This window comes from Rhincodon typus, chromosome 15 (assembly GCF_021869965.1).
Source record: "Rhincodon typus isolate 14 chromosome 15, sRhiTyp1.1, whole genome shotgun sequence".
Classification (NCBI taxonomy): domain Eukaryota; kingdom Metazoa; phylum Chordata; class Chondrichthyes; order Orectolobiformes; family Rhincodontidae; genus Rhincodon; species Rhincodon typus.
Window position 1 is genome coordinate 36483590 of NC_063346.1, and position 14933 is coordinate 36498522.

At 39.3% G+C, this 14933-nt stretch overlaps 1 protein-coding gene across 9 annotated transcripts in view; it reads right to left on the minus strand.

The window, feature by feature from the left end:
* The window catches only part of znf423 (zinc finger protein 423), a 333162-nt gene that overhangs the window by 33316 nt on the left and 284913 nt on the right, over positions 1-14933 (minus strand). For 8 of the 9 annotated variants that reach the window (XM_020528461.2, XM_048605858.1, XM_020528463.2 and 5 more), the window contains 2 exons: positions 14157-14288; positions 9153-9268 (listed from right to left, as the gene is read on the minus strand). In XM_020528461.2, coding sequence (XP_020384050.1) covers positions 9153-9268; positions 14157-14288 — 248 coding nt within the window. Of the gene's footprint in view, positions 1-9152; positions 9269-14156; positions 14289-14933 lie in introns of those variants that run through there. The other variant, XR_007263796.1, reaches the window with a different exon arrangement.

Here is a 14933-nt window from a genome sequence, read left to right on the forward strand (position 1 = left end):
GGGGAGTCACTGGACCCAAAACGTTAACTCTGAGTTTTTCTTCACAGATGCTGCCAGGCCTGCTGAGCTTTTCCAGCAACTTCTGTTTGTGGCCCTTAAAACCAATTCCACTTGCCTCTGAAGAAGGGCCGAGGTCCGAAACGTCAGCCTTCCTGCTCGGCCTGCTGTGTTCATCCAGCTCTACACCTTGTTATCTCCACTTGCCTCTCTGGCTCAAGACTGAACTAGATCTCAATATTGAGACAATAGCAATATATGGTTCTGACCCCACATGGTCTACATTACTATAAGTGCTTCCCCATATCTCTATCTCTGCCTTTGCCCATTTGCTTTTGAAGCCAAAACTAGGCATTGTCACCTTTACTCACACAGGAAGAGGGGCAGGAATAGACTATATACCGTATCGAGTCTGTTCTGCCATTCAATACAATCATGACTGATCTTGGGCATCAATTTCTCTTTCCTGCCTGCTTTCCATCTTCCTTGATTCTCTATAACCAAAAGTCTGTCTAAGCCAGCCTTACATACATTCAACAATACAGACTCCACAACCCTCTGAGGCAGAACATTCCAAAGACTCATAACCTTTTGAATGAAGAGACTCCTCTTTCATCTCAGTCCTATCTTTCAGCATCTCAAGCTCCTTCTGCACCATATACATTTCAATGAGAACACCTCTCATTTTTTTCTAAACTGCAGAAAATATGATCCAATTTGTTTATTCTAGATTTTAATCTCACCCCAATGGCAGGAAGAGGACTGTAGCGGGCTTAAATCTCTGTAATTATTGACCACCATTTTCAACAGGTTTACTTCATCATCTAAGGCATGCATTAGAAAATAGCCAGTGGAGAACAAATACATGTTCAGTGGGATCCTATGATCCAAAGTAAACTTCAGCATCATCTTAACCTGAAGTCATACAAGTTCCACTTCCATCCAACCCACTACTGATGGCTTTATTTTTTGAAATCAACAATTCAAGGCAGAATTGAAAGACACTGAGCTACAGGGAACTGGCTTTGTCTGCCTGACCTCATTGTGTTGCTTGGATTGCCAAGAGAGTTTTCAGCTTGTGGGTTGCTTCTTTCTGATATTTTCTTCGTTTCGTGCACACTCAGTAAGCTCTACCTGCCAATCATGAGTGTCATTATTGCTCGGTTCATTCAGATGGCGGAACTGTACAAGGGCAAGAACCAGCCACGGTCTCAGGAACCAGCACAAACAGCAGCTGGACCTATTAGAAGACAGCTGGTAGGGGGTGGGCTGCTCCTGGTGAGGAACCACCAGTCAGAACGTCCCCCATGGTGTGTTGCCAGATCACAGTAGACTAACAACCAATGAATAATATCAGGTGGGCTGTAGGATCACTTTCACAACAGAAATAATGAATAGTTTTTCTTTTCTTTCCTCTGTGAAGTTCTGTGCTGTGTAACACAAGGGATAATTAAACTGGGAGCGGGATACTTCCCAACTTAACTACGCAAAAATCAGCATCAAGTACATGAGAAATTCGTGAAAAAATATGCTTATTAACAAGAGTGAGTGTCTCCTACTTGCCATTAGGATGATGCAGGAGCAAGATTCGGGGAATGGTTGCAGCATAAATTCTTCTCCAAGACTTGTCTCTCTCACAACAGTTTAAAGGAAGTATCAAAACAAGAGAGGTCAAAGACAACAAGAGTATAAATAATTCCAAAGCAATACTAAACATTATATGGTAACGCAATTTCCCTTTCATAAATATTAACTAACAGTGAGCGAAACATCAATATCTACAGTTCTTACTTGGAAGAATGTAAAATAGCTGGCCAAACAAATTGCGCGTGCTAATATACACTGGTTATCTAGTGTCCATCAGCTTTCTCCGTAAGCTCATTAACAGCCAGTGCTTTCAGACCGGCCTGAAAAAATCCTTCAAAGACAGCACCAAAGTCTGGTTCTTTTTGTAATTTGTCACCTAAGCAAGGAATTACCTCCTAAATACGACCACACTCTAACAAGGAAGGTGCTTCATATTGGAAATTCTCCGTTTCACATTGATTAATATTTTTAAAAAAATATGATCTGCATTTTCTTTTCAATGCTATCCTATTTGAATTTAAACACTGGGGAAAATGTAGGCATAAAATTCTCCAAAACAGCAATCAGTTGCTCATCAAACAGCTGGGAATGTACTTCAGAAAATTCCATAGATTTTCTGTTAGTCTGTACATATCTCAAAGACTAAGTTTCCCATTGTTAAACTCTATCTTGCAGCATTTTCAAGAGTGAGTGCAACTTTCTCAAAGACCAGCAGACAAATCTAAATGGTCATTTTTGAACTCAGACTTTCAAAGCAGAAGCCAACCTTTTCAATACCAGACAGTAAACTTGTAATTGATGCCAGCTTCAAGTAGATGAATGTTAAGGATACCATAGCACCATTTGAAGAAAGATATGTTGTTCTGTTGCTCAAGCAAATATCCTTTCTCTAACTAATCTCTCATGGGCATCCTCAGGATCTGATTAAAGACTTGAGTTTTCCACCCACTGACTTTGAATGGGCAATGATCTATGTCTGTATTCAAAGTAATCTGCTGTATATGTTAAGTATTTTCAATCATTTCTGCTATAGGATGAGACCGATGTAAGCATACATCCTTGTTTCTCCCACTATTCTTGTTGACACAAATGACCTATATATGTTTTGTAATGTTCTGCTGACTTACTCATATGCATCCATTTCTTTTGCTCAATATTTTAGAGACTATGAAACACATGCTCAAAGGGAGTTTATCTGCCAATTGTTAATTCTTTTGGCACATGTGGATAATATCTACTTTACAAACAAGCATTAGTGGTGGGCAGACCACTTTTTTCAGAGGCAAATTTAGCATTCCCTCAGCATTTACCTGATTGTAGCTTTTGCCCAAGTGAGTCCTCATTGCCGATCACCTCCTCATGTTGCCGGTTGAATTGGTGTTTTTCAGTATAGTTTTCAGAATGGTATAGCCAGTATACTGTTCTGAAAAGCAGGCTCTCCAACTTTGAAAGAGCTTGTACTGAATAATATTGCTGGAATTTAAAAGGTGGAAAATGGGAAAATAGCGTAGGCACTCGAGGTATTAGTTGTGAAGGTGAACAGGAGGAGACCTTTAAGGTCCACCCACAGAAGGGATAAAGAAAAGGTGGTCGAGGGGGTCAACTTCCAGATTCTGTACCCAAGGGCCTCAGGAAGTCAAAATGAAATCATGTGGTAGTCACCAACATTGAATGTTTCTTCACATCACATCTCTTACCCATCATATCACAACCACACATGGTGCTCAATGCCCCAATCACTTATCACTCTCACAGCAGCCCTCCCTGACATTCCAAACATATCGCTTACAAATGCCCCATTTAGCCCAGCTAGCAAAGCTGCCAGCCACACACCCATCTTTTATAATCTCCACATACCTCTGGTTAGCTATGGTCTGTATAATACTCGTACAAAGTGCCATGTTATTATTGAAAGATGAATCCTGATCACAGCCCATTGTGCTGTAAAATACATCAGATGGATGTGTTGCCACCATCCTCTTTCCTGCTGGGGATCAACAAGTCTGCTTAGTCTATTGTGGTAGAGAAAAACCACCAGTGGTCATATGGGAAGAGTATCTTGTTTTAAACTAGATGTTATTTATTGCATATTAGCAACTAGGTACAAATTACATTGGTATGATAGACATTGTTAGTGAGACAATAAGGGAGAGACAGCACAATGTTAGATTTGACTCCTTCAAGATGCAAAAGCTGTTCCCTTGCCCAAGACCATGTGACATCATCAAACTGAGCAACGCTTAATACACTCCTCAGCATCAGCCCTTTCGGACCCTTACAGAACAATTATCAGGTCATTCTGCTCTCTTTCTAGCAGGGGAAAGTGGCATTCAATAGAAGGATGCAGATTAGAGCCGTGGTGAAGGTGGAATAAAGACTCTGGCATACCCTGAGCTCTGCAGTAGCAATGGCTTGTAGCATCATCAGGCTGACTGTGATGGAACCCATAACATCAGATGTTGTTTCGAATTTTAAAGTTTACATTATCTATCTGTTTCTCCCCCTTCTCAACATCCAACAAACCCTCATGCTGCCACCTGGCATATTGAGCCAGCTGTTGATAATATGGCCATAGATCTGTTGCTTCCTCATACCATATCCTACATACCAACCTTCCATTTCTGACATTTGGCTATCAGACACCCAAGAACTGGTTAGTAAGTTTACAGATGACACCAAAATAGGTGGTGTGGTGGGTAATGAAGAAGATTATCTCAATACAACAGGATCTTGAGGAGGTGAGCCAAAAGGCCGAGGAGCGGCAGATGGAGATTAATCTAGATAAATGGGAGGCGTTACACTTTGCTTCGGCAAAGCAGTGCAGGATTTATATACTTAACGGTAGGGCCCTCTGGGGCAAACAGAGACACCTAGATGCATAGTTCCTTGAAAATGGAGTCACAAGTAGAAAGGGTGGTAAAGGTGGTGTTTGGCACGCTTGCCTTCAATGGTCAGAACATTGAGTATTGGAAATGGGATTGCGACTGTACAGGGCATTGGTGAAGCCACTTTTAGAATACTGCATACAAATTCTGGTCACCCTTCCATGGGGAGGATGTTAAACCTGAGAGGGTGCAGAAAACATTTACAAGGATGTTGCTGGGACTGGAGGGTTTGAGTTATAGGGAGAGGTTGAATAGGCTGCGGCTATTTTCCTCTGGAGTGTCAGAGGCTGCAGGGTGACATTACAGATGTTTATAAAATCATGAGGGGCATGGATAGAGTGAATAGGCAAGGTCTTTTCCCCGGGGTGGGTGAGTCCAAACCTAGAGGGCATAGATTAAAGGAGAGAAGGGAAAAAGATTTAAAAAGGACCTGAGGAGTAACTTTTTCATGCAGAGGGTAGTGCGTGTCTGGAACCAGCTGCCAGAGGAGATCATAGAATCCCCACAATGTGGAAACAAGTCATTCGGCCCAACAAGTCCACACAGACCTTCTGAAGACCATCCCACCCAGAACCATCCCCTAACCCTGTATATTCCAAGGCTAACACACCTAACCTACACACTCCTGAACACTATGGACGACTTAGCATGGCCAATCCTACTAACGTGTCCATCTCTGGACTGTGGGAGGAAACCAGAGCACCAGCGGAAACCCACACAGACACGGGGAGAATGTGCAAACTCCACGCAGTCAGTTACCAGAGGCTGGAATCAAACCTGGGTCCCTGGTGCTTGAGGCAGCAGTGCTAACCACTGAACCACCGTGCCATGGTGGAGGCTGGTACAATTGCAATGTTTAAAAGGTACCTAGATGGGTATATGAATAGGAAGAGTTTAGAGGGATATGGGCCAAATGCTGACAAATGGGACTAGGTCAGATTGTGATGTCTCATTGGCGTGGACGAGTTGGTCTGAAGAGTCTGTTTCCATGCTGCATGACTCTATGGCTCTAACTGCCACTTGCCCAGCCAAAGCAGGTCACAGCAGGGCGGCAGGTGGTGGTGGTCTGGGGTAGGGTGGGGAGAGAAGGTAAAATACTCACATGACCATTCATATACACACACAAAGATACTAATCACCCAATGCCAGACTTAATGCTTCTCAATCAATAGTCTAATGTAAATCTTTGTCAGAAAGATTTCAGTTCTCATTCTGCTAATTACCAATTCCCCTTTGCAGCATGACGTGTTCACGCAGGCGCAGGATTCACAATCATCAGTGTATCAGCAGGAAACCAGTGAACAGAGACAGACAGAAAATCCTCTCCACATTGATTGTTGTGGAGGGCTATGACTTTAACTATTGTTAGTAGTAATGCGTTAATCAACCACCTCATTATACAGAACAACTGCACCACTGCTTCATTTTAAGTGCAAAAACTTTGTTTTAAGTTCACTAAATGAGACCGGTTATTTGCTGATTACTGTCACTCTTTTGCTAATTGAATTAGACAATTCAAGATCTCCAGTACGCTGCGAGGGAAAAATTATTTGTGTACTTGAGTCATGATTGGTCTTCACTCATTCATTTGATTAACAGTAGACTATTAGAGCTTCTTTAAGTGGGTGAAGAGAATTTAGAGTTGGTGTGAGGAAACAGCGATAGTCTGAGATACAAATTTAATTCATGTGATTTGATAATGATCAAATGCCTTCTCGAGGGATGAAGCGGGATCTAAATTGTGCCTTCCCAGTTTGTTTTACTGTGACAGCAGTGCTTTAGTAGAAATACTGCATTCTATCATTTTGTTTATTAAATTTTGACACTTAGCTGTATTCTGCCTAAATTAAGCAAGGTGCATACCCCAACGAGTCAAAAAAGACTATGTTATGTTCGGTTGGTGTGAGTTATCATTTGTTAGATTGTCAAGATTGTACAGCTGTATATCACAGACAGACAGAGACAGAATTCAGTAGTTTTTTTGCCACACTATTAGTGGGATTGTTGAATTCTTTTACATGTGTAACAGCAAGCGATGGTTTTCTGAGTATGAATTTTAGAGTGGATGTGTACCCTGTTTTGATACTGAGCTACATCAAGCCAGTGAATTTCAATTCCAACTCCTTTCTGAGCTCAGTGAGCTGATATCAATTAGGATGGTGGTGTCAATGCTCCACTGGAATCAGTATCTCTGAATGAGAAGAGAGGAGTCAACAAAAGTCGATCTTTAAAAACCTTTACTGGCCTTGCTATGTAAACACACTGCGCACAGAAATTAGTTAGAGGGTGGGAATTTTGTGACAATTAATTCAAAGTCTGATTCCCCAAAGCCTTTTTACTTCATAGAAAGTATTCAACTGGGGTCTGATAGAATACTCTGCCACTCATTTGGATGACTGCAGGTCCAACAGCACCCAAGGAGCTCAACAACATCCAGGATAAAACGGTTCATTTGATGGACACCCCATCAACCACTTTAACCATTCACGTCTTCACCACTGCCATACAATGACTGCAGTGTGTGCCATCTATAAGATGCATTTCAGCAACATGCAACAATCCTTCAACAGCAGCTTCCAAACCTGCAATCTCCACTTGGTTAAAATGATTAGTGTTTAAGTTGCACGGGAACATCAATACCTACAAGTTGTACGTTCTTTTTTTGACTTCACAATTGCAAAAGGACTATGACAGAATGGTGTTATGGCTTAGCTATAAGCAAAGAACCATATTTTGGTATGAACCTCAAATTTTAGGACAGAAAGGTGTGGAGTCACAATTGATGAGGTAAAATGACCTATCAAAGTTTAAAAAAAAGACATATTATTCCAAAATCTTGCTATTCTAATTTACTAGTTGTTAAATAAAAAAGTTGTTATTTTTCTACTTATTTTATATATTTAGAAGTAGTGAGTATAGGTTAGTCCCCCTTAGTCTAATATAAAACTAACTAAACAGCAATCAATCATGGTTCCTAGGATAAGCCCCTGTGCAAGTGTTGCAATGCAGCAACAATTTTACAAGGTTTACAATAAAGACAAATGAATGGGAGCTGGTTTTATCTCTGTAATCCTCTCCACTGATTTATTCATTGGAAGCAACAGTTCTCTGTTATGCAGCTTGAATTGTGCATGAAACATCCCTGGCTCTGCATTAGAGAAAGCGTATTGACCTCGAGTTGAATTAAACAGACAAGCATGTAATATGCACTTCAAATAGGCATGCAATTCTTTGTGCTGCTGCACATGAAAATATTAACTATCTAGTGAGACTTGGTAATTTTTTAGTAATTAGATTAAGGCTGTAGTTAAACATTATGTTGGTCAAGGAATTAGGATCTGAATTTGTATGTTACATGCTTTCAAAAAGCATCTGTACATGTTTTTTCCATTTTCGCAGCTATCCTTTTAATGTGTAACTTCTACTTTTTTCACACTGACATGTCAAAACAAGTACGATCACAGCATCAAATATCAACGCAACCTTGCGAGATATGCACACATCCATTTGTCTTTTAAGTAAACCAAGACGTTATTCCAGATTAAAACCTTGTACAGAAACTAACCATTCCTTCATCGCTACTGGCTCACAACTTGGAACTCCTTACTCAACAGCATGTGGGTGTACCCTCACTACATAACTGTAGCAGTTCATAAAAGGGGCTCAGAATTACCTTCTCAAGGATAACTAACGAGAGACAATAAATACTGAGCCGGATAGCAACACCCACATTCCAAGAATGAATAATGAAAAATAGGAACCATGGATGGATTATTAGTTAGTTAGACATTAGAATGGATGCACTATAAAGAATGTCCAGACAAAGATTTGTGCAATTCTAGCATTCTTAGACAATACAGATCCCAGTATGAAAGCATCCGAAACTTCAAACCCTGTCTCATTGGTAACAGTCCGAATTTGTCTGTGCAAATATGGAGCAATATTCTCTTTTTAAAGCAGAACTTCACAGTTCTGACTTGTACGAACTGGGCAGCTCAACTAATCACTGTACACCTGAGATGCAGCAGACTGGAGCTTCTGCAGTTATCAGAGCCCATGAGGTCATAGGAAAAGTCTCCATTATATTGAGTCAATCAATGTAAACAATTACAACTGGCAGAGCCTCACCGAGATGATGGGTATAATGTTGTCTAGTGTTTTTTTAACCCTGCTCCACCATTTATCCCAATTCCTTCATCTTGATTTATTTTTATTAATTTTTTAAAGGGACTATCATCTAGCTATGCACAGCATACATAAATCTAAAACCTTCACAAGAAGCTACTGTGATTATGAAACAATTGTATGAGGTACATTGTAAGGCAAGGCCTGTACAGAAAGTAAATGGAAGAAACAACATTAAAATTTCCAAGTTCCCACAAGTTTAATAAAATGCAATGTCATATAAGTACTAATTGGCTAGTACTAACTGGCGAGATGAATAATAATATAGCAAACATGTGTTACCACAGGAATATGCAAGTCAACAATAAGTCTTATAACTCCTTTTTAAACAGTTAAATCACCCAAGAGACAGATTTTCTGTGTCACGGAGCACTAACAAATAATTTATATTTATTTCTCATTAATCAAATCGAGTTACAAGTAAAATATGCATGGGTTTATTTATTCTTTGCCTTGCTTAACTATTAAATAATCAGATGCAAAGTATCTTGAGGATACCTGAAGTTCAGTTTGAAAGAAGAATTTCTGTGGGCATTGCGAACAGTCGTAAATCTTATCTTCTTGCCCATGTACTGCGAAGATGTGCTGCTGCAGTTTGTTTGCCTGCACGAAGACTGAAAATAATTGAAAGTGATCAGGAGTGCATCTGCTGCAGAACTTGGCTGCCGTTCCCAGCTGTACGTCCATTACTACCACACTGAGCCAAATCCCCCACGGATCGAGTGATATTTATCAATAAATCATTTTTTTGTTTCACTAAATTTAATCCACTATGTAGGTGATATTAATAATTTAATATTTCAAGGCAAGTGCTTCACTTATTTATAACATCTTGTATACTGGGGCTCTTTTTAATTTGTGCGCGTGAAGATGCCTTTTTGGGGTCGCTAATTATTAGTCTATGTCCTGGGATGGATCATCAGAAATGAACCTGCATCTTCAGTAAAACCGTTATTCACCATGCCCACCCAAATAACATTCAAATGTTAATATGTGCCAACAGTGAAGCAAACAAGGAAAAGATAAAAGAAATCGAAGATCAGATTTTTTTTCCCGGTTATATTTTTAGTGACTTGTGCTTATCAAAGTAAGGGATGCTTGAATGAAGACATTAGAAAGAAATAGCATCTGTTTAGACCCTATCAAGCATCAGTGATGAATGGTCAGGTATTGGTTTTGTGCACATCATCAAATCTCAACTTCATAAAGCTGATAGGTTACTCCAATTGGCGAATATCAGTGCAGCAGCATAGGTGAGGTAGTGAGAAGTCCATTAGCTTTATGTTAAAATGTTTATACCCTGAGTTAACATCACAATGGGTGAAAACAAAATGACAAATCAATTTGTTTGTTGGGCAGTCATATTTCTAATTGAGTAGCATGTCATTAGTCTAATGTTCTACAAAATTATTTTACAAAGGAACTACACATCATGGGATATAGTGGAATCTATTGAGAAGCCCCATTGCTAACTTAATGCAAGTTAACCAAGTCTTTGAAAATCAAACAAGGTAATTAGTTGTAACAGTGGAGATAACACCTGGGTCTTTCTTACATTTGATTAGTGAATTGTGTGTTGTACAGATCTGGGACAGTAAAGGTAATGATCAATGTTTTGCCAAAGCTAGCTTATTAAAATAGGCAATATCATCATGAGTTAGGCACTACATACTAGAAATCTTCAGTAATATATTTTCTAATCAACCTGTTCATAGATATTATGAATCTCTGTAGCAGGTGGAACTTGAACCTGGGCCTCTTGGTTCAGAGATACGGACACAACCACTGCACTATGAGAGCCTCATTAAATCTTTAGAAGTAAACTAAAAAACTTGAGTGGATCAAGCTGCAAACTGTAATGAACACAAAAACATAGATTTTGATTGAAATCCTGTAACTTTGAATGAAAACACAAACAATGTGTGACACTAAATTAATTCACAATCATTTAAATTTATTTAAAGCAAAAAAATTTTGTCCACTAAGGCAGAAAATTAAGCAGAAATCTAAAACTACAATAGAGCCTCAGGACAGCTTAAATAGCCAATCTCCATTCCTGGACTAGCACTAGTTGCAGTGTGGCCTTAAAGGGACATGTTCTAACATGAAATCGGGAAAGACTGACAATTCCAATTAAAAATGATTACCTGTTTTGTAAGAAGGGAGTAAATCTGCTTTCCATAAAATTAATAATGAATTTTATTGTTCCAGAGAGCAAGTCAAACATTTTAATTTTTCCTTAAGTCAGAATCAGATTAATATTATTGTGTTTGAGAATTATATCACACCTTTGGGGACAGAAACCCCTATTGCTGATGCTTGTAACATTTAATAAAAACAGAACACTAGGCCAAAATGCACTAGATAGAGGATCATGTTATTTCTGTTTTTTTGTGATTTAAGAAGGGACTTCCTATCTAGTTTGTGAGATAAGAGGACTAAGGTATGCAAGACCTGAGCAAAAACAGAAACAGGCTAAATACATCTGATCAATGCAGCTGCAGGTATAGAGCACAGTGTGTGTATGGATTGTATGAGGGCCCATCTGCGAGTACATGTGTGGTGAATTGGAGCCTCAGGTGTAGTTTATGACCTGCAATCATCAGTGGTTATATATAGGCGGAATCAAACAGCAAGTATGAAATTTTGCATTTGACTACAAATATTGCTACCACACATTAATTAGAATCAGTGAGGTGAAATCAGACCAAATGAGCTCTTGCTGAAGTTGCTCAATACAGTACTTTTAATTTCCCAACTATCCAGACTAAGGCCAGTCATTTAACATGATACCTCTGGAGTTGCTCATTTATTCACCCATTCCCTCATGTTTAATGCCCTTATCCCTGGCAAAAAAAGTTATTCTCTCTCATCCTGGTCATTCCCTCTAGTATGGTCACATCTTTACTTCTTTTAGCAACTTTATTTGGCTATCTATCACTGAATTTGATTGGACCCATCAAATTCTCTTGTCCTTACTCTTTTCTGCAAGAACAGGCTCATATTCCAGAAACACACTGGAGAGTGAAAATAAGCCTCAGATTCAGTTTCCACCACCACCTGTCTCCTCCTTTGATAACAAGTACAAGTATAAGCAGCTCATGAATCAATAAGGTCAACACCATCCTGCCGTCCACATTGTCTCTGTTGCTTTCCTGGGTTCTGCATCAAGTCAAACTTTGCCTTAGGTCCCCCTATATCCTAGCCTTGAGCAAAGTAAGTTGGAGGAACAGAACCTCATCTAATGATTAGAAATTTTACAGCCTTCCAGACTCAATACTGAATTAAACAATTTATGAACTATGCCCCCACGTTTTCTTTCTTGTATTTTTCATTTTGGTTTTAGACAACAGCTGCAGGGCATGATTCTGTCTCCATTAAGGCCATCTTTTGTTCCTTTACTTCTGTTACCATTATCATCTTAGTTCACTTTGCACCATTAACACTTTTGGTCATTTAGTCTTTCCTGTCTGCTTCCAATCACAGATCATCCCTTTTGCTCTTTTCCTTTCCACTACCTCTGCAATTGTTTAAAATCTGTCATATCTTCAACTTTTTCACATTACCTGAAATATTAACCGTTTGTCTTTCTACAGATCCTGCTGTACCTGCTGAGCATTTCCTGTGTTCATTCTAGAGTTCCAGCATTCACGGTTTTGCTTTTGCATTGTTAAATGTATTGTTTCTTAAATCTTTCCTAAAATTACTTGTGATTCCATATTTGGATCTCACCAATCAGGTTTATGCCCATTTTATGGTGGAAATCACTCTGATCAAAGTCGGAAATTAAATTCTCTCTCTCATAGAACGTGGTGGATTTTCTCTCCTCATCTTCTCGACAGCTTTTGCCAGTTTTGATCATATTATCCACTTCCAATTTCTTTTCTCCATTTTTACAACAGCAAGATAGCTCTGGCTCAGCTCCACACTTACTTTGATTGCAAATTTTTTGGTATCTCCTATAATGGCTTCTCATTCTGGTTCAGGATCATTAAACTTTAAGCTTCAGGATCCATCCTCAGCTATCTTCCTGTTCTCAGCTACATGATGTCCCCCTCTTAGCTGCATCATCCAAATTCACAGGGTTAACTTCCACATGTATGGTCATTACAACCAGCTTTATACCTCCATAACCTCCCTATGGCCTTGTCCACTGCCTGTGGTTTCAAACTGCTTGTCAAACTTTCAGTCTTTAATTAGGTCATGACTTCCTCCAGTAAAGTAAAAGAAAGACCAATAGCACTGTCGTCACCTCATGTTGCAACTTCCATAATCTTGCAACGAATTCCAGTTCGTCATCATCAACCAGTAACTCAACACGAAACAAACGGTTTAGACTCCTGCACCCAATGAAACCGAGTATGAGTAAGTCTGTATACTCAAACAAAATAAAAGTCTTTTCCAGCACTGTGACATTGACCATTTCAAGTGCTGCCTTGGCCAGCTACTCCTGAAACCCACACTCTTAAAATGTTAGAGACGCAAACATTCCAACACTTTTCTGACCATCCTCCAAACTCTTTAATCCTCAATCCACTCAGCACTATATCCTATCACATATATCTATCAAACTGCACTGTGCAATTTGAACTGTATTGGCATTTGGTTCCCCTCGTGCCTCCAATTTAAAATTCTCATTCGCATTGAAATCCTTACATGGCTTCATTCCTCCCTAGCTCTGCAACCTTTTCTATCCTTATAATCCCTCTTCCTACATCTCTTTGCTTCTCCAGCTTGGGGCTCTTGCATATCTGCTCTTCTAACATACTACCCTTTACAGAGAGGTCTTCCATCATCTTGCCTGCATGCCCCAGAACGATGCTCCTCAATCCCTTCAACTCCCATCTTTATATCCTCCTTTAAGAACCCCCTTAAGACGTAACTGGGCTCCAGTATCATTTGAATGAATCTGTGTTGCACCTCCTTAGCCAATATATTTTTCTGGAGGCATGGTGCCCACTACTGCACACAATACTCCAGATGGAATCTGACCAAGGGTCTGTGCAACTGAAGCACAGCTTCCCCCCCTTTGTAATCTAGCCCCTCTTGAGATAAAGGCTGACATTTCATTAGCCGTTTTGATTGCTTTTTCTAAGTGTGCAGTAGCTGCAAATGATTTGTGTATTTAGACTCCCAAATTTGTACCTCATTGCCAACTTCAAATCCTGAAGAATTTCCATAAACAAGCATAGAATGCAGTCAATGTGACTTTGGTTAAAATACACTGACAGTTCTGAATCTTGATTCCAAAAGTGGAATTATTTTATTTATATTAATTCAATAAAAATATTAATATAATTAATGAAGTAGTAGTGATTTCACTACTTTCAATGTTATAGCTAAAAGTCCAGTATTATCCTTAAGCACAGCAAATTTTTCATTTCTTTTGCAGAAATTACTCTTATGCTTTCAGAATTGAACTCAATTTATTCAATATTCCCAATTAAAATTAGTAGCTTCCTATTCAACTTCAACATACAAATTCTATTGTAAGCAACTTACCTGTAAAACAAACGGGGCATTTAAAAGTACCTCCCATCCCTTCAAAGCTGTGTTCAATCAGGTGACACAGGAGCTTTGCTGGTGAGTCAAACATCTGGTTACACAGTTTGCACTCATGATTGATGCCTTCCTCTGCAAAGTTCAAACAATATAACAGTTAGTTAAAGAAAACTACAGGGTGGAGGTGGGGATATACAATGATACTGTTTGAAATGTATATCTGAAAACCAACAATCTAAAGCAAGTACCGAATATCAGCGTGGTAGTCGTCAATAAAAAGCATAGGCATTGTTCAAAACCATTTCAGTTCTGATCTAATACTGCAAACGATAACATTTGTACATTTGCTCTAAGGCTGTTTATGATGCAGTTATGCCATCATCAGCAGTTTTATTGTTACAATATTTAAAATGCATCTTGCACCTGCAAGAGGCCTGAAGATTTAAGCAGCACTAAAACATTGAAAATTCAAATCAACATTGGTCTGACCTTAAACCATGACTGTCATTTTTTTTTTGCAAAAATCATGGATTTGGGATACTTCTGGCAGCTGAAGATGAGCATTTGGAGCTGACAGATTTATTACTCCTATCAGATTTGATGACAGCAGATTAGGACCCTGCTGAGTCTTGGTAACAGCCTGTCACCAAATCAGGATTAGTTGCACTGACCACAGATGTTTTTGATTGGATAAACCCAACACCTTCCCTACTGCGCTTTTACTGAGGCTAAAGCTAAATGTACCAATTTTATAGTACCCAAGTGTTAACATTTGCT